General features: G+C 32.3%; 2 protein-coding genes across 14 annotated transcripts; both read left to right on the plus strand.

Annotated features, from left to right (window-relative positions):
- Window positions 1-3,255: 3,255 nt before the first annotated feature.
- On the plus strand, window positions 3,256-8,968 carry LOC112737509 (uncharacterized). Its single transcript, XM_025787439.3, has 17 exons — window positions 3,256-3,558; window positions 4,231-4,333; window positions 4,456-4,525; window positions 4,628-4,666; window positions 4,748-4,865; window positions 4,957-5,014; window positions 5,099-5,163; window positions 5,292-5,298; window positions 5,384-5,444; window positions 5,806-5,865; window positions 5,983-6,002; window positions 6,099-6,164; window positions 6,268-6,435; window positions 6,691-6,948; window positions 7,136-7,348; window positions 7,530-7,801; window positions 8,634-8,968. Exons 1-17 carry the CDS (start codon window positions 3,308-3,310, stop codon window positions 8,776-8,778), a joined length of 1,974 nt encoding a protein of 657 aa, XP_025643224.1. The 5' UTR covers window positions 3,256-3,307; the 3' UTR covers window positions 8,779-8,968.
- A 7,145-nt stretch (window positions 8,969-16,113) lies between these two features.
- On the plus strand, window positions 16,114-22,038 carry LOC112737540 (uncharacterized). Of its 13 annotated transcripts, XM_025787491.3 has the most exons (10): window positions 16,223-16,509; window positions 16,811-17,245; window positions 18,413-18,458; window positions 19,235-19,429; window positions 19,594-19,660; window positions 19,759-19,880; window positions 20,440-20,575; window positions 20,686-20,765; window positions 20,850-21,048; window positions 21,590-22,038. In XM_025787491.3, exons 5-10 carry the CDS (start codon window positions 19,600-19,602, stop codon window positions 21,688-21,690), a joined length of 699 nt encoding a protein of 232 aa, XP_025643276.1. In that variant the 5' UTR covers window positions 16,223-16,509; window positions 16,811-17,245; window positions 18,413-18,458; window positions 19,235-19,429; window positions 19,594-19,599; the 3' UTR covers window positions 21,691-22,038. The 13 variants fall into 13 exon arrangements, with proteins under 13 accessions (XP_025643307.1, XP_025643300.1, XP_025643292.1 ...); XM_025787522.3 differs by lacking the exon at window positions 18,413-18,458 and having other exon boundaries at window positions 16,114-16,509; window positions 19,193-19,429; XM_025787507.3 differs by lacking the exon at window positions 18,413-18,458 and having other exon boundaries at window positions 16,141-16,509.
- The last annotated feature ends 1,570 nt before the right edge of the window (window positions 22,039-23,608 follow it).

Consider the following 23,608-nt stretch of genomic DNA (forward strand, 5'->3'; position numbering starts at 1 on the left):
TAATATATAATTTATTATTGTTTATTTTATTTTATTCCTTTTATCAGTTTTATGTGATTGGAAAGGTGTCAATTCACATTGATGCAAAGCTATAATAGACTAAGTTGAAATTTGTCTAACAAGAAAAACGTCTGGGCCACTCTCAAGCTTTAATTTGAAGATGTTTTGGAGGGTCACATTCTCATTCTCCTTCAGTGATAAGATTGTACTAAATGTCAACAAATTTCTTTTATAAGATTGTACTGAATTTGCATTAAATATGATAAACAAAAATTTTAAAAAGTATTAATTAAGTTTTTGACTGTTATAAAATACTTTTCTAATTTTTGTTTTGATTATTATTTTAAATTTTGGTCCAATAAAATTTAAAAAATTTGTATTTTAAAGAGTTAACTATCAATTTAGTATTCGAAAGATGTTATCGACAAAATATCCTCTAAATTGTTTGAAAATATGACAAAAAAAATCAATAAATATTATTTTTGTGGGTAACAAAAAAGCTTTTATAATTAGCAAATCACTTATCTATTAAATTTAAATTTGTGTGGCAACTTTTGAATAAATATTTAGAAGATGCACAAAAAAATCTTAAAAAAATTTAATCTCTAAATTTTTCTTATTTTTCAAAAAAATATGATCATTCATAATAATTTTTTTAAAAAAACTTTTATAAAAAATTATAAAAAGTTTAATATAAAAAAATCTTTTTTAATAATAATTACAAAATTTGTGTCAAAATTTAATTTTTAAAATTATTTTTTATAATATATATTTAATATTTAATTCTTTTTATTATATTTTTAAATTTTTCAAAAACTTATTTATCATTAATGTCTTTTAAGATTTGTTTTATTAGCAATACAAACTTTGGAGTACTATTTTAATATTTTGCTCTATTTTAAATCATGCCATTAGTTTGCTTCATTAAGTATTATTATTGACATGTATGTTAAACATTGATGTATCAATATATCACATTTTTGTCAAAATAGCATTTAAACTTGTTATGTCACGTGTCACATAAGCATTTAAATTGTCATACATGAACATTTAACCCACCATGTCAATATTTAACATACCACGACAATACTTAATGGAGTAAATTAACATAAACTGAAATACAGACTTTTTTTAAATTTTATTAGACCGAAATTTAAAATTTTTTTATAAAGTTAAAAATTATTTTATAAAAATAAAAAACTTATTTAAGTTATAGATCACCATTTTTTTTTTCGGTTATTAGATCACCATCTATCTTATTATCTACAGTAAAAGAATTTAAACATTTCATCCTAATAAGGAACTGCATAAACATAGTATAAGAGATTTTCTTTTGGTCAAGAACATGTTATAAGACTCTTAAAAAAATGTTATAAGAGTAGGTTATTCAATTTAGCCCAATTTAGGTATTGGTTCCATAAATTGAATTTCCAATTCTAAAAACAGACGATCTATTAAATAGAGTTTTAATTCGCCAATAAGGCTTAGTTTATACGGTATTTTGTCTCCTTTTCATCTTAAAAATTTTGGATTCAACTCCTACTAACTGCAACCGAGGAGAAAAAATTAGTAAGTATGTGAGGAGTGTGTAGATATGTATTGTACTTAGAATTGAGAATTATCAAATCCATTTGAGATACTTAGGATTGAGAGTTGTCCAATCTACTTTACTCAGAAAAAAAATTTCAATTCATGACGAATTATTTTTTAATTTGCGAAATTTGAGCATACCGTAGACAGAAAAAGAAATCCCAAAGGCCACTATTTTATGAAAGGTTTGAATAATATGCATTAAAGAAACTTTTGAGAGAAAAGGGGGAATTGTATTACTTTCTGTTTTTTTTTTTTTTTTTTCTGGTCAGGTACCTTCTCTTAAGTGATGTTGTTGGGGTCTCTAGGGCCAGAGGAGCTAGTTGCTTGTAGTTTTCTTGTGTTTTCTTGTGTTTTCTTGTAGGTCGATTGAAAAGGGTGTTCTCTTCTCATATAAAAAAGTCTAACATTAATAAGTTGTGTGAAGGTAAAGCAAAGAAACAAATTGCAGCAAGTTGCAATATTGTTTGCTTATTCCACAGGTACAAATAAGGTATATTAAGAAGTGAAATCACTTTATGAACAACTTATAATTTCTTAACGAAAAATATAAGAAACCAACTTTTAGTTAGTTAATATTAACTACTTTTAGGATTTAAATTTAGAAGGTAGAATTTAGAATTAAAAATTTATGATTTAGGATCTAAATTTAAAATAAATAAAATAATTTAAAAAAATTAACTAATGTTAATCGTAAAATGTTGGTTATCTAACATTATTTTTTTTAATAATGGGTGTCTTCTAAGTTCTACTCTTAGAATGAAATTTAAAGTTTGAGTTATTTAGCTTAATATATTTTTCTTTATTCAGTTGCTAACGATTTCAACTAGTAGACTATATCTGAAAGGGAGACAGAGAGACGGAGACGAAGAAATAGAGATTGAAGATAAGACTAAGTGATAGATACTAAATTAAATATTTTTATTGTATTTGGTGTAAAATATACTGGACTAAGCTATGTTTAAGTATTATGTTTGATTTAAGATAAATATAAAAATTGAGGGATAAATTTGTAATTTGAAAAGTTAAATGAGAGTATTTTTAGAAAGAAATGCTATTAAAGTTTCGATCTTAAATCCCAGAAATTTTAGTTCCTTATGGCGTACTATCTCCACTTTTTGAATGTACTAAAAAAGATTAAAAATTTGCATTCCAAAACTGATATTTTAGTTTTAATCTCTTAGAGTGTGTTTGATTTGCATTTTTATTTTTTGTTTTCATTTTCAATGTTTTCAGTTTTTTTAATTTTGGGAAGGAATTCTGTTTTTACTTTTTCCAACTCTATTTTTATTTTTTCCTTTGCAAAATCCAAAAAATAGAAAACACTAAAAGTAAAAACAGAAAAAAATGTAAACCAAACGCACCCTTAGTTTCATGCAATTGAGTTTGTTAGGCTCTACCAAAATGTGCATGAAGCCAAGGTTCCATGCTAAGCACAAAGACAACTAGATTAGATTTCACGATTTTGTGAAAAAAAAAAGTCTAGATGAAATATTTGGTGCAATTTTAATGAAGAACTTCTCGAATGACTTATTTATGACTTACTTGCATTCCAAGCTATGACAAACTTGTTGCGTGGTTAGTAATGATGTTTGAGTTATGAAATATTTGGTGCAATGTGAATGTGATGAGTAGTGAGCCGCAACACAGAGAATGAAAACTCAAACTTCAGAACGTAACTAACCAACGAAACAGAAAACAGAAAACGGTTAGCCTCATGGCCACGTCTTCCTTCCTTCTCTTCCCATGTTTTCTGTTATTCTTAACGTTCATTTCCTGTTTCATCTCTCATGCTCATGGCTCCTTCAACTACTTCTTCTTCTTCATTCCCATTCTCCCTTTTGCTTTACCATTCTCTAATTTTGCATATTGCTCCCTCTACTACTCTTCTGTTATTATGCCAATTCCCTCTCTTCTCCTCCTACTTTTTTTCTCCCCTTCTTTCGCCATCCTCAATTTTCACCAACCGTAAGTCACCAATTGTATATCAAAATTGTGCTCTATTATCATTAATTTGTTTTGATTAGGTGTACCTGTAATTAAATTCTGTTTGTTAGTTACTGGTGGTGAAGTGTGGTTAATGCTTAGAATTTAGAAAGTTAAAAGGCATACGCTAGGGTTTAGGGTTTAGGTCATAATGTGAATAAGAATGACAAATGCTATATAGTTTTGTGTATATCTCTCTTATATGTTTTTTTTTTTTGGTATTAAAAGTGACGGGAAGATAAACATTTTGTCATGTCAGAAAAAAAGGAACGTGCACAAGAGAAGTGTGCATAAAAAATAATGCAAACATCATTTACTATAGTTAACTTACATTGATCTCATCATAGACTACTGAATCCTCTAAAGTAATATTTGTATGAATTGCATATTGCAATGAATTGTTTCCCTGTAGTTTCATCAGATTTCTAGTAGCTATATATGGTTGATATGCATATTTGGTTAGTGTTAGATTCTTGTGTAGGATCAAGTTAGAGATCAATGGTAAAAATTTTGCATATAACAAAGCCATGTGAATTTTTTTATTATTAGAACTCCATTTCCATTTTTGGACTGAGAATCGGTTGAATGACCAAGATTTTTCAGCTTGTTACGAAGTGCCATGCTGATATTTAGTTTCAATTTCTGTGTTCACAGCTTTCCAATTATTGAACCTGATCCTACTCATACAAAGCTTCGGATTTCAAGTGAAGGATTGGAGTCTATCAAGAGAATAACGAATCCGATTGCATCTGTGGCAGTATGTTATAGTTAAAGCATGTATTCTTTGTAACTTTGAATCTTAGTATTTATTCTACCTCAAGTTAAGATTAAACCTCATGGCTTCAAATTTTCGTAACTGAAAATCGCTGTATGAACCAGGTGATTGGGCCATATCGCTCTGGAAAATCTTTCTTGCTTAATCAACTTCTCTCTCTTTCTTGTTATGAAGGTGCATGAATTTTTCGTGGCTGCTAGAATTCACTCACATTGATATTGATTTTATGTTTTCCATTTTCTGATCAACTGATTTGAATTAATATGTTTTTTTTAGGGTTTGGTGTTGGGCACATGCGTGACACCAAGACAAAAGGTAGATGGAGATTAAGGTTTAGGATTTAGGGTTTATCTTCTATGATTTAATCTAATTTCTCTTCTGAATGATACCATACAGGAATATGGGTTTGGGGAACACCTATAGAGTTGGACATTGATGGAGTAAGGACTTCAGTTTTTTACCTTGATACAGAAGGTTTTGAAAGTCTTGGCAAGTCGAACGTATACGATGATCGGTAATTGATACTAACCCTCCATTATTTTTCTTTGCGTGTGTTTAATCATAAAACTTTTTCACTTGAGCTTTTCTGCTTGTTGCTTTTCCAGGATTTTCGCTCTGGCAACTATTATGAGTTCTGTGCTTATTTACAATCTCCCTGAGACGGTTAGTTATAGTCATCTTTACATATTTTGTCATTGTTGTGTTTGTTGGTGTTACATGAACGATGTGTTTAATCTGTGTATTCAGATACGCGAAGCTGACATCTCTCGGCTCTCTTTTGCGGTTGAGCTAGCTGAAGAATTTTATGGGAGGTTCGCAACCTGATGAATTTTTTATCTGACATTGTCAAGCTCTTTCTCTTTTGTGGGATAAATTGTGGTTGTTAACTTGTCTGCTTGATTTGTATGCACATGCTAAATTTGCAACTGCTGTGTAACAGAGTAAAGGTAATCCAAAGGCATTAGTAATATCACCATTGATCTAATATTTTTCTCTATTGAATTTTGGTTTGATTATTTGGTTGTTTTGTAGGGCCGAGATGTTGCATTTCAACCTGCTAAACTTTTGTGGCTTATCCAACGCGATTTTCTCCGTAAGTCATAAACACTTTGCTTGCTTTAGTTCATATATCAGCAAGGTGTCTGTTAAATTCTAGGAATCACATGCTTCTGTAGTTGCCATTGAGATTTTTAGATATATAATATTCGTTCATTCATAAGCCTTCATATACTAACTTAGGCTTGTTGGAGATTTAGTCCTTGATATGTATCAGAGTCTCTATGACGATGTGGTTAAGTTTCAATTCTTGCCACTCCCATTCCATTATTGAACTTTAGGACATGATGAAAATGGAGCTTTGTTTTGTGTCTACCCTTCAGGCCTAGTAGTCCTTGTTGTCTATCCTGTGAACTCTATTGGATTTTGGATACTGATACTTTGCTTAATTGTCTCAGAAGGGAAATCAGTGCAGGAAATGGTGAACGAAGCTCTTTGGCATGTTCCCAACATTGATGGTTAGATATACAGTATTGTTGCTATCAGCTTTAACTAAAATTTTTCTGCAGTACAATTTTCTATGTTGTCTAAAGCAAATGGTGTGACAAAAGAATTTTTCAACTATTTAATTGCAGGGGATAAAAATATTGATAAGGTATTTTCTTTCCTGAAATTTAATTCTAATTCTAATTACTAGCAAAATATTATTATCCCAGGACTGAATATTTACCCCAGAAGTTAACTTCATCAGGTCAATCAGATTCGAGACTCATTGACTATTATGGGTGACAACAGCACTGCATTTAGCTTACCACAGGTTTTAAAATTTTTCCTCTATCTGAAATTGTGTTATGTATGTCCACATTGTTTGTAGATAGTGTTCTTTATCTAATTGGTCATTGAAACTGGACCTTAAACAGCCACATCTTGATCGGATAAAGCTGTGTGATATGAAGGATGCTGAACTCGATCAATCATATGTTGAGAGAAGGGAGCAATTAAAGGAGCTTGTCGCCAGCATAATTCGTCCAAAGATTATACAGGGAAAGACTCTAAATGGGACAGAATTTGTGTCCTTCATGGATCAGGTACTTGGATTTTACTTTCTCTATGGGGGAGTAGGTTTTCGACAAAGTGTTGCAAGTTATTCTTGAAACATTGTTCTGTCAACGATCCTATGCCGGAAACTAAATCTTCCCTGCTCTTATAGTGATTATGCTTAGCGCTATCTAATATCGGTAGATTGAGGCTAGTGATTGGACAATTAAAATAAGGCCTTTAACTGTGATCTCATACATGGTATAACTGTTAAACCATTTTGCTTTTTGTCATTTCAAATTTAGATGCTTGAAGCATTGAACAAAGGAGAAATTCCATCAACAGGGTCACTTGTGGAGGTTTTCAACAAGGGTGTTCTTGAGAAATGTCTCCAGTTATATGGTGAAAAGATGGCAACATCGAATCTCCCGCTTCCAGAAGAATCTCTTGAAGAGGCACATGATAAATCTAAAGGTGAAGTCATTAAAGTCTTTGAAAAGCAGTGTTTTGGTCGTCGCCATGCTAAGAAATCATTCAGGCAGCTTGATGCAGAAGTGGAGAAGGTAACTTTTTAATACTTGATGTAGATTTTCAAAATATCAATTGGTATACAGGGAATTCAATTAGCAACTGAAATTAGAAATAGCATGTCATGCATCTATATTTAGTGATTATCATTTATTTGATGATTTGATGATGTTGACACTTTGATGATCTAAATCCTATATTTGCTTGCAAAATTTGATGCAGGTGTACAAAAGCATTATTTTGCAAAACGAATATCGATCTTCAAAGTCCTGTGAGGCAGTTTACACCAGATGTGAGGATATTATGGATCAGCTTCAAGTTCTTAGGCTTCCTTCTATGGCAAAATTTGATGCGGGTTTCCAACAGTGCAATCGTAGTTTTGCACGTGAATGTCTAGGACCTGCAAAAACAAACTACAAGCAACGGATGATGAAGGTTTGAAACAGCAGAATAAATATTGCATCACATTATTTAAAATACATGAATAGACCCTTTAAGCTTTGGTACTTGGTCCATATTAGACTTGTTTAGTATCAAAACCTGAATTGTTGCAATATTTCTATGAAGTAAATGGTTCAAATGCTTAATGAGTTTGGTGCAACAAATGGATATGCAGATGTTGGGGAAGTCACGTGCTCTGTTTATAAAAGAATACAACAAGAAGATTTTCAATTGGTTGGTGACCTTATCATTGGTCATGGTAGTGATTGGTCGTTTTATCACAAGATTCATTTTGATTGAAATTGGAGCATGGATGCTCTTTATATTTCTGCAGACCTACACAAGAATGTTTTGGTCAGAAGAATCTCTTTACTATAATCCAGTTTGGAATTTTATAGTTGCAACTTGGGAAACTCTTGTTTATAGCCCAATTTTGGATCTTGACAGGTAATTTGAACATTTCTTAATTAATTCCAACTAAAATTCTGTTGATTTTAGGATTACTAGGTCTAGATACAAGAAAATATTATATAAGAAGTCGAAACTTAAATGAACAAATAGTTTAAATTTTGATCTTTGTTGCTTTACGATTTTTTTAAATAGGAGATCAAACTTTAGCACAACATAAACCTCTGTATCAAAAACTTTTCATGTGCATCTACTTGACAATTTAAGCCGAAATGATATGTAACATTATTTAATATAATGATAATACATGAACCTATATCTAAGCTGAAATAGTATTAGCAATGATTCTCACTCTCATTTTAAAAGTGGTGTTATTGTTAACCCAAATCCATAAATATGACCTCATGTATCATTGCTTTTTTTGAATATTTAGGTGCCATTAAGTTGTTTAAAAAAATTTAATAATTTATTTTTATTTTTTAGTGTGTTTGACAAAATTTTAGTAGTAAAAATAAAAATACTGAAAAATAAAAAATATCTTTTTTAAAAGCTATAATTTATATTTTTTAAAAAAAATTTATTAAAAAATACTTTTAATATAATAAATAAATATTTGTATATTATTATATTCAAATATAATTATTAAATAAAAAGATATTTTTATATGAGATATTTAAATATAAAATTATTTTTATTTTTTTAAAAAATTAAAAAAAAATTACTTAAAAAAATTATTTTATAAAAACTCACCAAAATAAGCCTTTCAGCCATGTTCACCTAGTCATTTATATTACTAAAGTTCTGAAAATTAATGTGCAATATTGGCATTTATATTGTTATTGCATAGTAATAATTTTGGGCGATTTAACAGATGGGCCATTCCCCTTGTTGCAATGCTGTCAATGTTCATTGTTTACTGCTGGGCCTGTTATTGGAAAAGGAAATATGGGTCGCAGTGGCTCTTACCATTACATACCAGCAACACAAATGGTTTGAATCGACCAAGAACAGACTAAATAAACCAATTAATGCTGATATTTATTTTTTGTTTATTTATTTGTTTTTTTTTTAATTTGGGCATCCCTTGCCTTTTCTTCCTTCTTAAAAGGTTGTTTTATACATATGTAACATATATATAACTGTTAACAAGTAAGCCACTACATGATATATACTTGAAAAGTTCTTATGTAATTGAAAATAAGTAAAGTTCTCATGCATGATGAATCCGAATCAACAATAGATGCAACAATAGTTTTGTTTTTTAAATAATCTATTATCTATTATCTATTATTCTATTATATATATATATATATATATATATATATATATATATATATCTAATTTTACAACTAAAATATACCACATGTTATTTTTTAATTGTAGTTGGAATTAAATTTTTCTCTCCAAAATTAAAAAATTTTCATCTCCTCCTTACAACCAAAATGTGCCACATGTCACTCTCTTATTATAATTGAAATTAAATTATTTCCTCCAAAATTAAAGAGTTCTTTCATCCTTCTTACTAATTTTACAACCAAAATGTGTCACATGTCACTTTCCATTGCAATTGAAATCAAATCTTTCTCTCTAAAATTAAAGAGTTCTCCCCTCCTCCCTCTTCCTTCTCTATTTCTCTCATTTCTTCAACCATTCTATCAAAATATGCAATATGACATTCTTTAATTGCATTAAAATTAAACTTAAAATATTAAAATTGAAATTAAAATATACCTATATTATGTATCATATATTACCATCTAATTTAACAATTAAATGTGTCACATGGCATTCTCTTATTAAAATTGAGAAAAAAAATTTAAATTAAGAAACTCTCTTCCTAAATTCTCTCATCTATCTCTCTCTATTTTTCTATATCTCTCTATCATTTTTACTCTATATATAATTTATATTTTATATTAGTAATTTGACAAATCAAAATATGTCATCCGATATTTTTTTATAATTAAAATTAAATTTTTTCTTCCAAAATTAACAAACTCTTACTCTCATTTTTCATCTTTATCTTTCTCTCTCTTTTCTCTCATTCTCTATTTTTTCTATTTTTCTGTTTTACAAAAAACAAAATTAACAAATTAATATAATTCAAATAAAAAAGTTATTATTATTATTATTTTTAGTTTTTTATTTAGTTTTAAATTTTCATCGCTCATCTTTCTAATCTATATTTTTATTTCTCTTCTTTCAAATATTTATTACATATAATTTGAAGATAATATTAATATTGTAATTAAAAGTTAGAATCAAGATTCAATTATTTTTAAAAAAATTAATTTTGAGTTAATTTTATAACTATCAGTATAATTTTTTATGCTAATGTCTAATTATTATTTAATTTTTTATTTATCTTGGTCTTCTTAGTCAGAGACTTTTGTTAATCTATGACTTTTTTTTTTGTAAAAATAGTTTGATTTTATAAATCTTTTATGTCATACATAATTTATACTGTCAGAATAAAATAGACCGTAATTTTAAAAAGTTTATATTCTTGTAATATTATTACAGATAAAAATACTAGTTTTTTATATATATGGTTTTTAAATGTTACTCATAGAGTGGATTCGGGCGATTTACTTAAATGGATCAAAACTAGGAAACCAACAAAAATCATGTTAGACCATGTGTAGTGATAGGAATATGTGATCTAGTAGAGTTTGAAGATGTTAGGACATTTTTGAAAAGAAGAATGATTAGGAATACTAACTCATTCGCTTAATTATTTTTTAAATTTTTAAATAAAAAGGTTTAAATTATTTTATTTTTTTATATTTTTTAAAAATAATATATCTATTTAAGTACTAGAAGGATAGTTAGGAGAATAAATTAGGATTCTCAATAACTACTTTTTTAAAAAGATAAAAAGGTTAAATAATATAAATTATTAGTTTATTACTTTATCGATTTAAATATTTAATCAGTTTAACTGTAATTTAACCGAAATAATCGAGTTATATAAAATAATATATAAAATATAAATAAATATACAAAAATAGTAACATATGTTAATATAAATTTTAAAAATACATAAATTTAAAGTGTAAAACTAACTAAATTTTATAATCTCATATAAGTATAAAATAAGAGTTAAATAGAAACAAAGGCAAATATCAAAGTTTATATATGTATAATATTTATGATATTATATATTTTATGTTATAGAATAATAACAAATAACCAAATAAAAAATTGTTTAATTATATTTTAATTTATAATTTTTTTTGAAAAATAAGTATATTTTATATCTTTTAATTTTTAAAATGTATTTAATTTAAATTAAACGTATTATGTTTTTAGTATTATTAAATGTATTATGTTATAATATTAAAGATAAGATAATTTATTATATAAAAAAAATAGTTAATATTCAATTTGGTCACGGAGCTTGTATGTGAGCCTTAATTTGGTCACGAAATTTGTATGTGAGCCTTAATTTGGTCACGAAATTTGTATGTGAGCCTCAATTTAGTTCTTAAAGTTTTAATTATTTTTTTTGTCCCCAAATTTTGTCAACGTGATTTACACTAGTCCTTGAAACAATTTTCGACACAAAAACGCTAATAAAGCGCTGACATAGACCACCAAATATCATGCTAGAACTGTAAAATGGGATCATTTTGGTTTTCGCGCTCAAATAACCCAAAAATAATGTCGGATCACTTGTTTTAGAAAAAAAGTTTCAATAAATACTGCTTATGATATTTTTTAGATTATCTGAATGCCAAAATAAAAACAACATTGTTTTATAGGTTCAACGTGGTATTCGACAGTCTATGTTAGCGTTCCATCAACGTTTGTGTATCAGAAATTATCTCAGAACTAACATGAATCACATTTATAAAATTTGGAAACTAAATAGAGACAATTAAAATTTTAAAAACTAAATTGAGATTCACGTACAAATTAAAGAACTAAATTGAATATTATCTCTTAAAAAAACTTTTTAAAAGATTTGTCAATTTTTTTTATTCATGAATCGCATAGTCAAACATTTCCGATTCAATTGACCAGTTAAGTTTGATTTTCGGAACATTAACAATTACTTAAGAGATAATCTTGGTAGGTACAAATTGCTTCACACAATTTATGGACTCTCTTTAGGAAAAAAAGGTTCTAAATGGTTCCTTGCTTATGAACTATGAATTTTTTGTTGCCATCATAGCTATTATCGCCATAATTTTAGAGGTACGAATGTGGATAATTGCAAGAAGAGAAATTCAACCTGAGTTGACATTCTCAATTTCTTTTTCATAATATTTTCAAAGTGGCGGATTTTTTTTCATATTTTTTTAAGAATTGGAACTTTATTTCAGTGATTACTTACCATAATTACTTTGATTCCACAATCGGCTCATTATTTTTAATATGAATATAAAGTGTGTGTAATATTGAATTATGGAGGTACAGAGGGTTAATATACTGTTGTGACGGTGTTAGATTTTTGAAGTTATGAAAAAAAATTGGAATGTTCAATTTCTTTGCGGCAAAAAAGGAGAACATAAATTGGACGGTTTGATTTGTGTGTGCTAAAAAAACTTTGAATCAACGTTTGTATAGCAATCAGATGGTCCGATTTCATGCATGCAAACTTTTTAATTTGTATATACCGCTAATAGGACGGTCCGATTTTAGTTCTTTAAAACATTTAAACTGGTTAAAATGCGGTTGGACCGTTTGATTTATGTGTTTATATATACCCAACGTTGGCCGAACTCTCTATTTCTTCTTCATCTCTCAATTCTCTCTTCTGAAAATCCTCTGGTTCTTTATATAATCGCTTTCTGCTTCTGCATCTTGCTTCTGCTTTCTTGCTTTCCTGCTTTTTTGTTTCTGCTTTCTAGCTTAGTTTTTTGTTTCTGCTTCTTGGTTTGGTGTTGTTGTTGTTGTTTAGTATTCTTGGTGTTGGTGTTGGTGTTGGTTGGTGTTGGTGGTGGTGTTTGTGTTGGTGTTGGTGTTGGTGTTGGTGTGGTGGTGGTGGTGGTGGTGCTAGTGGTGGTGCTGGTGGTGGTTGTGGTGGTAATGTTGGTGGCAATGGAAGTGGTGGGGTGAGGAAGGTGAAGAGGAGAATGATGATGATGAGGGTATTTTGGTCCAAGAATTCGGGAAAGGATGATTTTAATAACGAAAAAAGGTCGGGGATGATTTTGATTTTGACCCAAGATGTTAGAGACGAAAACAATACTTAACCCATTTGTAATTCCATTGACCGTAAATACAGGAATTTTCTTTGGGGAGAAACTGAATAAACGAAGAAGATCCACTTGTTAAGTTGGAAGAAAGTGGGTAGCAAAAGAAAAATGGAGGCTTGGGTGTTCACCATGCCCATGCTCCTAATAAGGCTTTCATGATGAAAGTTGGTTGGGGGCTCATTGAGAAGAAAGATGCCTGTGGACAAGGGTTTTGCGATTCAAATATGATAGAGGTGATGACATTATTCCTCGGGTAGAAAGAAAGCAAAGCAACTCGAACCTCTAGAAAGGAGTATGCGCTAATTGGGAGAATGTCACTAAAAATACCATTTGGCGGGTTGGCAATGGCAAAAAAATCAACTTTTGCAAATATAACTGGTCCCTGATTTAGGGAGTTTGGATATGCATGTTAATCAAGTAAGCAACAGAAGCATTGATTATTTTAGTAACCTTACGGATTTTCTCTTTGTTTTAGGGGATTGGGACGCTAACAAAATCAAAGATTGGCTCCCGGATGATGTAGTCAGCAAGATTGTTGCGATTCTCCCACCGTCCCCTTGAAAAGATAAAGACCAGATTGCGTGGGCTCTCACCTCGGATGGATGCTTCAAATTCAAATATGCTTACCAAGATATCCAGAATACCACTGTCATCTCCAGCAACATTTTCAGCCTTGTTTGGAGTTGAAAAGGTCCTGAACGAGTGCGTTTATTCCTTTGTCTTATTGCTCATGACTCCATTCTTACAAATGAGGAAAGGAAGAGGTGCCATCTTACCAATGATGATCGTTGCCCCCGTGTAGAAACGATGTTGAATCAACTCTCTATTTCATTCGAGACTGTTTTTTGCTAGGAACGTATGGCGAAACCTCCTACTTGCCGATCAGTTCCGACATTTTCTAAACTCTGATATGCTGAACTGGCTGCAAAGCAATATCTCAAAGAGATCAAAGTGGTCAGACCTATTTGGCATTGTAGCATCTCACCTTTGGTTTTGTTGTAATAAGCTTGTTTTTTAAAATATGTTGATTTCTTCCGCTACAGCTCTTATCCAGATTAAGGCTAGGCGTGAGAAATATCTACATTGCATGAATGTGCATTTGAGGCAGAAGCACAATAAGCCAACTGCTAGAACCCTTATCCGCTGACTCCCTCCTCATGAGAATGAAATTAAGCTTAATGTTGATGGCTTCTTTTTCGCTAACCAGAATAGTGCGGCATGCAGTGGAGTATTTAGAGATCACTTGGAGAAATATATCATTGGTTTTGCTTCCAACTTGGGTAGCTGTTAAATTATGCAGGCGAAAATGTGGGGGATTGTGTGCGGTCTCCAGATTGCCGTGGCCAAAAATTTCAAGCGGCTTCTTATTGAAATGGATTCTTCCTCTGTCCTTGAGTTTGTAAGAAATGGTTGTACTGCGCATCATTCTTATACATTGATTCTTACTGATATCAACATTCATGCCTAATGGCTTGATATTTCCGGATGGTCACATACCCTTAGAGAAGTAAATTATGTTGCGGATACGCTTGTTGAAAAGGGACATACCCTCCCCTTTGGCCTCCACATCTTTGATGTTCCTCCTCCCGATATTAGCTTAACTCTGGATTTGGACTATTTTGGCATTTTGTGCCCTAGAGGCTCTTAGCTCTGTTTAGTTGTTTTGTTTTTCTTCCTTGTTTGGGGTCTTTGACCCCCTAACTCATAAAAAAAAAACTATTTGGTAATAAAAAACTTACATAATTAAGATGATCAAGATAATTAATAATGTGCAGTTTTGGACGATTAACTTCTTTTATTCTTGGTCTTCTTGGCATTGTTGATTTTTGTTTTCTCTCCTTGCAGCTGCCTCTTGTTGAATTTTGGCTTTGCAGCTTCAATGGAAGAAGAGAAGGGAGGATGTGGGGTTAGGTTTGCTGGAGAATAAAAGGTGAATAAGTGAGGCTGAAAGGGATGGGTGGGTAGAATATGTTGGTTTTGAAAGTGGGTCTACGAGCTAGGTTTCCTGCATTCGTGACGCGTGGCCGTTGGTACGCAAATCGGACAATCCGATTTGTGTACCCCCGAAGCCTGTAATCGGACCGTCCGATTACTCTCCCTGAAATTGGACCATCCGATTTCTTCATCGCAGCCACCACACCCCAGTGAAACACGTCAAACCCCATTCACCATTTTTTTAGTCTTGAATCCACATTCATCATTTATTTTAGGAAAAGTATAAGAAATTAAGTGTCTAACTAATCAAAAATTGAATAACTCAATTAATTATAATTATTTTAATTTATTTTATTAAATTATAATTTGAATAATTGACATTAATTGTTGATTTTGCAAAAATAGGATTGGTGTAATAACAAAAGCCATCAACAACGTCAATAACGCTCCCGTTTCTTTACTTTCTTTCTCCACACGGTGCTACCAATCATCCAACCCGTCGCTGCCTCCTTGGTTCTCCGCCACGTGTGCCGCCATTAGCGGTGCTGTTCATAAGCGTGGTGCAAGTGTTGTTCATGACTCGATCACATCACCGTTCTCCCGCAAGGACCATCACGCCGAGCTGTTCTTACACAAAGAAGCTGTTGTCACGGTGCAAAGCTTTCGACAGAGAGCATCATCAATGGCAACTCCTCCACTCGCGATGCGCGGCCTCCGTGGCTTCCTCCTCGCAACGCATCACTGCGAGTCCCCTGCCGTCCATGCAATGCCGTCTAAGACGTCGTTGCCAGCCACCCTGCGGTTTTTCTTCTTCTCCTCTTCCTATTTGGTTTTGAATGATTCTTTTAACTAGTTTTTTATGTTTCTTTTTCCTAAATTTTGGATGATTCTTTTTATTAGTTTTGGATAATTTTTTCCCTATATTTTGTATGTTTTTTTCTTAGGATATGGATGATTTTTTTTCCTATGTTTTGTATTTTTTTTAAGATTTGAATTATATTTTATCTTATGTTTTGGTATTTTTTCTTTTAGAGTTTGGACATTTTTTTAGAAAGAGAAATTTTGATTTGCATAATAAATAATAAATGATGAATTAGAATAAGAAAAGGTAATTAATAATCATTAATTTTATGTCTTTTAAAAAATAAAATTTAAATAATCACTAATTAATAACAATTAATTAATATAGAGTGAAGTATAAAAACACTTTTTGGGCCACTAAGAGTTAATTACTACCCCAATCTATCCTAATTCCACAATCATCATTTTTTTTTTTGGTGAAATACCCTTACAAACACACACATCCCTTCCCTTTCTCAATGAGTTCCACAATCATCATTTATAATCTCCTTTCTTCCTTTTTGGGCCTTGGACCTCTCACTGGATCCAAAAAAAAAACCCCTAAGGAACTTGTTCCTCCTCTCCCTGTCTCTGTTCGTCTGTTCCGCTGCACCGGAGACGCTACTTCCTCCGCCGTTCGTTGTGCCTCCATCACGGCAGCGCCGCTCTTTGTCCTCTAGCTGGTTTCCATCCGTTTATGGTTGCCGCTGGTTGTTCGCCGCCCTTTACTATCGTCAGTCGTCGCCTTTCGTTGTTGATCCTTCGCAGGTAGGTCTTCCCCCATGCATCTTTTTTTTTTTTTTTCATTTCCGACAGTAATTCTGTTTTCAGGCCGGTTCGACCGGTTTAACTGTGAACCGGCAGCAATTACGGTCCAGTTTTTCCCCAAAACCGTTTCTCTAAAACCGGAAGAGAACCGTCGAACCGGCCGGAAACGGTTGAACCGGACAGAGAACCGACCGGTTTAAAAGAAACGGCGTCGTTTTGCCGAATTTGCTTACTTTCACTCTTCGTTCTAAAGCTCCTTCGTTTCTTTCTCCCTTTCTCCCTCCGTTTCTTTCATTCACAGAAACTCCGCCAAAAAACCCTAGCACGGTAAGCCTACACCACCGCCGCCGCAAGGAGTGGCATGCTGCCGCCGTCCGTCCGTCTATCTAGCTTCCCTCGTGCTCCAAGTCTTCAACCCCCGTTCGCTGTCACCAATCGCAGCTGCTTCCTCGAGCTCGGCGTCCGTCGTCTTTGTCTGCTCAGCCGCGCTTCCGCCGCCGTTGGTTGCCGTTAACGTTCGCGTCTTCGTTCAGCCGTCGTCTTCGTTCGCGTTCTTCGCCGCTCAAGTTTGCTCGGCGTTCACCGTTCGCGTTCACTCGCCGTTCACCGTTCGCGTTCACTCGCCGTTCACCGTTCGGGTTCGCGTTCGTCTGGAAGCCACGTTGCCCTGCTTCAAACTGTGCGACCAACCCGCGCGCTCCACCTAGCCGTCGAACTGCTCTCTTTTGTCGCCGCCGTGAGTTCCCTAAACCCACCACCAGACAATACACTCACACAACACCAATACTCTGCTTGAAACTCTGCAACTTCTTATTTCTATTACAATAAGTAACTATTTGATTTGGCAGTGGTTTGGATTTTTTTCATAGACTGAATTAAAGTATACAATAGTTATGTTCTCTTCTCTATCACATTGATACTAAGCTTTGAATTCTCTTATTTCATTTCAAGTTTACCGCACTCAACATGTTTGATGAAATGCTTTAACCATATTTCGGGTTGGTTTTTATCATATCTAGCTTTTAGAAACTTAGTAAGTTGATTGCATGTGAAATTAGAATAATTGGATCTTAGTAATTAGGAAATTTTAGCTGCACAAATAGCATCTTTGTAGAAAACATATTAGCATGATGATTCCACTTGCATTAGTGTTCTTCTGGTAAATTTTAACAGTTAGTGTGAACTTGTTAATTTGCTAATTGTTCTTGTGTTGTTGTTCTGTTGCTCTTCTGTTATTTTTATTTTATTTTTTGTTGTTGTGATTTTCTGTTCTTGAACCTGTTAAGTTGATAATTTGCTAAATTGTTGGGCTGCTGTTGTTTTAATTTGCTAAATTGTTAGGTTTCTGTGATTTAATTTGTTGGATTTTCTATTTAGGTCTTGTTCTTGTTTATTTGCTAAATTGTTGTTGTGTATTTATTGTTGTCTTTGAGATTCTTGCTGGATATTGGTGATCATTGATTTATTATATGCTTCATGTTTTCATTGTTTACTTCTTCTGAAGGAAAAAAAAAATTCTGTTTTCATTGTTTTGTTGATTGTTTGTTTTGTTTCAGAAATTAATTTTTGTGATCAATGCTCAAACTCTAAATGCTGTTCTGTTGGTTTTGCAGTGTTTGTTTTGTTTCAAAATTCAATTTTTTGTTATCAATGCTCAAACTCTGAATGTTGTTCTTCTGTTTTTGTTTTGTTTCATAAATCAATATTTTGTGATCAATGCTCAAACTCTGAATGTTGTTCTGCTGTTTTTGTTGTTTCAGAAATCAATTTTTTGTGATTAATGCTCCTACTCTGAATGTTGTTCTGTTTTGTTTTAAGGCTGAGTTTAGAAGAGGTGATTGATTTGAGTGTTGTTTTGTTTTTGTTTTAAAGCTGTGTGTTGTGTTAAATTTTCATTTTGTAGGAAATTCTGAGGTATATAAGAATTAAGAAGGAAGACTATTTTAACGGTATTATTCTGTTGATTCTGGTATGCTACAAGCTTGAACATAGAATTGAAGAGTGAAACCCTTTATTATTTTATCATTGGCCTATTTTTGGCATTGCATATCATTGTAGTTTGTTTATTCATAGAACTAGTTGTTTATGATCCCTTTTTGAAGTAAAAAAATACAGTAGAAGAGTGTTTAGAACCAGTTGCTTTATTCATTGAATTTTTATAGAATCAGGTGTTTATTATAAAACGGTTTTTTCGGTTGAACTGGTTGAACAAATGAACTAGTGAACCAGTAACTAGATTGGTTCAATGACTGGTCCGGTTTTCTGAACCTTGGTTTTAAAAAATTTCAATGGGATGAACGTGATCTTTTGTGATTACTGTCAAAACTAATAACTGGTTCCGAAATTGAGATTTGTTGTTGTACTGTTGTTGCTTGTTGCAGATTTTTTTCCCTTTCATGCTAATTAGGCTGCTGATTTTGTTCCAATTTTCAACTCCATATTTTTTCAGTCCTCTAAATTTTGTTATTATGCATTGAGATTTTTTTGTTGACGTACTGTATAATAGATGCAAAAAGTTTCATTACCAAAGTGACAATTGGTGTGCTACATCTTCAAGTACTGTTCAAATGTAAAAATTCTGAGTTTAAAATTTCAATTCTTAAACGACAAAGTGTTAGTTTTTCTATTAAGAGTGTTAAATTTTTTAGGTTAAAATTGTTAATTTTGAGTTAATAATAATTAGGTGCATTTTTGGAAAATTATTTGATACTCGTGGGAATATCAGGGTCTACACAACATTGGAATCTTCATTCCCGGACATACTTTGCAAGATTTCTGTGAAAGTTAATCCACCTATCACCAAACTATTCCCATCACTTCTCTTTTCCAAATTTCTTCAAAACACATACACATCCACCTCTCCCATCACTGCTACTACCCCCTTTGCCTCTGCCTCTCTCGTATGTATCGTCAACCGTAGGTAATAATATTAAATCTGTCATGAAATGGTAACCAATGAGATGGAGATAGTTCAATGTTAATCATAAATGCTGTTTATTATGTTTGGTTTTTCGGATATGCAAATTACGATTTTAGTTTACAGAGATTTAATTTAATTAATGTTTGACTTTGAAAATTTGACAGTAACAAATGCTGGGACTCTCATATGGAGAAATACTTCTGTTGATTGGAGTCACTGCTGCTGTAATTGGTTGGTTCATGCTGCTGGTCTTATTTTCTCTTTACTGTATGATGATTTTGATTGTAGGAATTTGAAAATTGTTTCTCTGACAAATTGATGTGTAATAGGCCCAAAAGATTTGCCAATCATAGCCAGAACAGCTGGGAGGCTAGCTGGTCGCGCTGTTGGATATGTACAATTGGCTCGCGGCCAATTTGACAGCGTTATGCAGCAAACCCAAGCTCGCCAGGTACTCCTCATGAGGTTACCAAACTCTCGAGTGAAAACTCGTAAACTCTTATGGGCATATACGTTTAGGTCCGATATCAAGTTTACAATTTTACAAGTAAAACTCTGACGCATTTGCTAGTTGAGTTTTATAATTCATGTTTACCTAAACTCTACAAGTTTAGATGTATGGAGTTTGGTCACATTGACTCTCCTTTCTCCAATCTAGAGCTATAACTAGCATTTACTAGATTTGTTATGTGCTACATTTGGTTTCTCACAATAATCTGGAGAAAGTTAAACCAGTGGAGGAGGTAATTTCAGAACCAGAATAATAATAAAAAAGAGGGAAAATAAAAAGAAAGAAAGAAAGAAAGAAAAATCTGTCCCTTAAGTGTAGATGGGGATTGTGATTTCATGCTTGATATTTACTTTGAATTTCTTAATAATACAAGAGTAGTGCAAAAGTTAGGCGCATATTTAAATTGTATTGAAGAATTTGAGTAATCATCCCACAGCTTGGTAATGGCATTCAATGAGCAAAAACTAAATTCTATTGTGTTCACCTGTTTTGTCGTTAGGTTCACAAGGAACTGCAGGACACAATGGCACAGCTCGATGCTATTCGTCATGAAATTAGAAGTATATCACTCATAAATCCCGGCCCTATGACCCGCGGGCTTGTGGATAATCCTGACCAGACATCTATTCCAAATGGTATTGTTTTTTAAAATTTTTCTGTTTTGGATCGTAGTTTAGTATTCTAAAATTGTACTGATTTGCTAAAATTCTGCGCAATCTTGTTATCTTCTGTCGTCGATGATTAGGCACCAAAAAAACCGAAGACGTTGGAGAGGATAAGTTCATACCCCCTGCTACCACTAACTCAACACCCACTGTTATCAAGGTTATATTGAACACAAACAGAACTTGAAATAAACTATATGCTGCATCAGGAAAATGTGCTTACATGGTATCTAATATTTTCCAGGATTCACCTTTGTTGGCCTCATCAAATTCATGCAACATGCAAAGTCAAGCAACGACCTATGCCCGATTGGCAGAGTCTGCTATCATCAGGAACAGTTTAGCTGCAAGTAGTACTGAACCCCAGAAGATTAAACCTGAACTGCAGCATACTGTCTTGCCAATTTCCGCTGAAAGCGCTGGACTCTTACCAAATCGTAGCGGTAACTTTTAGTTGTTGCTAGATTTTGTTAGTTTGTTTCTATGGTTAGCTAAAATATTTACAGTTTGTGCATAATGTATTGGGGGTTGTCTGATGATTATCTCATCCTATCCATGTTAGATCCCGTACATATATGCGTATGTGTACAGCCACTGGAGTGGATACTTTCAAGAGTATACAATCAGTGGTGAAAATCCACGCTTGACATGGTCAAGTGGATTTTCTAATTGATAAACTCTTTAACGGTTTATCTGTAAAGTCGTACATTCGGTTGGAGCCTAAACTGATGAACTTGTAAGAGTTTACAAGTTAACTTGAGAGTTTAATAACTTTGTATGGACCAATTGGGGATGCATTGAATGCCTTTTGTTCATTGTCTCATTGTTTGTTATTTGTCAATGATTTGAGTGGCTAATGATTGCTCTTTATCCCAATTAATTTTTTCGTTCATTTTTCTTTAATTATTATTATCATGGTTCACTTTCATGTGTAGTTTTGTTATAGAATGATATCTGAAACAAACTTTTTGGTTGTATTGGCAGCTGATGTGAAAGGATCCGACATAGTTCTAGAAGCAATCGTGGAGGCAGAAGTAGCTCACAATGCCAAGGAATTCTTTTCACAACCCCAAAATCAAACATGATTGATATCTTATGGTAATGTTACATTTCACTTTTCTAATATCTTCAACGTTAGTTGTTTGTTCTTTGTAGCATTTGTAATTGATTTACTTGTAAATAAAAAATCGTATGTAATCCAGTAGATTTCATTTACCAACATGAGGTAGATCAGGTTGATCGAGTGACACGCTAGTGTTTCTTTTTTTGGGTTTTGTTTTTCTCCCAGTGGCTTCAATTAAGAATGGAAAAAAGTTGTGTTAGCAGAGATAGTTGGTCTCAAGTAGGATTAGTCGGTTTTCTGACATTTGGTTTGCATTTTTATTTTTAATTTTTTCATAATTTTGTGAAGAAAAAAAAAAGGTTGAAATCAATGGTGTTCATTCTTTGCATTCTTATTGTAGCTGTCCCTTCGATTATTTTTTAATGCACAACCACCAATGGAGTACACAACGAGTAAGATGAACAAGAATATAACATTGATTATAGTTACTAGTTACTACCTTCCAATCTTTCTTAAGATCTTCTATTAATCCAACCTTAACATAGAATATTTGGATCATTACTCCAAGCATCACAGTCAGAATTGCTATAAGTTGTATTAGTTGCCTTGATCCAAACATTAGAACCTACATTCATCCGATGACTTACAACATGACTAAAAAATGACAGTCCGGTGTACAAGTATCCTCCGTTAACGTAGGATACAAGAAATGACCGCATTCAAAAGGTATAATGTATGTAGTCTAACTTGATAATTATATTGGTAGTTGTTTTTATTGTTTGAATTCGTGACTTTAAGGTCACACGGAGATAACTTAACTGTTGTTCTAGTTCCAGGTTTTTCCTTTAACTTACAACATGACCAAAAAAATAAAAATTCAAAATTAGTTAAATAGCAATGTTCAACCTATTCATTTGTTATATATATATAATTAACGGCTACTGTATCATGTAATAAAAAAAAATCAGTGTATAGTTTTCGGTCAAACATTATTTTTCTTTCTAATATAGTAATGTTTGAAGGTAGTTTAAGTTTGTCTAAACCATTTTATTTTATTTTCCTTAATTTTAACGTTTGTCATACATATTTTGTGCTAATATTTGGTTTGGGAATATCTAGAATCTCATGTTTGACTTTAATTTTATTCTTTGATTCATATTTTAAGTAAAGAAAAAATTTATTTATTTTTTACTAATATTACAAATTAATTTAAAAAAAAATTGTAGCCGGATATTTTAGTTTCAACCAATTTTAATTATTTAATATATAAAATATTGTATTCGGGTAGATAAATTAGTGGGTTAGTACTTAATATTGTTGGATTTTTTATTTATAAATAAAATCAATATTTTATATACGAGTTAATAGTCAAAATCGTCTTTGAAAGATACTCTGATATCTATTTTTGTCTCCGAAAGATAAATTTAATCAAAATCGTCTTCGAAAGATTTAAAATTAATCACGTTAGTCTCTTCGTCTATTATGTCACAAACAACGTTAATTTTGTTGAGGTGGCACGTTAATTTTTTTTTGTCTTTTTGGTTATGGACTGTTAAGCTCAAAAAACAAAAATAGAACCTTAACTATCCAAAATTCGACCTACTTGTACCTGTCCCGAAAATCCCTCTTCAACCCATTTGAGTAGCTTCGAGCCTCCATTTCCGTCCTGCTGCAACACAACCCCCCCCCCCCCCCCAATGATGGTTCTTCAAGCATTTCTTCATCATCCTCAGTTGGCAAGCCATCACATCTTTGAGTTGTTCCCCAATGCATTCGATGGTAGGTATTATGCTTGATAACTGGTCGTTTGCTCCAGTTCTCTCTAACTGACTTTCATGAACGGTGAAACTGCAATCAATCCATCACTTTTCTTCAACTTTCTAAGCTTAGGAACATATTCCTTATGAGCAAAATGGGGTGTCCCCACCACAGTGATTGAG

This window comes from Arachis hypogaea, chromosome 2, assembly GCF_003086295.3.
Source record: "Arachis hypogaea cultivar Tifrunner chromosome 2, arahy.Tifrunner.gnm2.J5K5, whole genome shotgun sequence".
Taxonomy (NCBI): domain Eukaryota; kingdom Viridiplantae; phylum Streptophyta; class Magnoliopsida; order Fabales; family Fabaceae; genus Arachis; species Arachis hypogaea.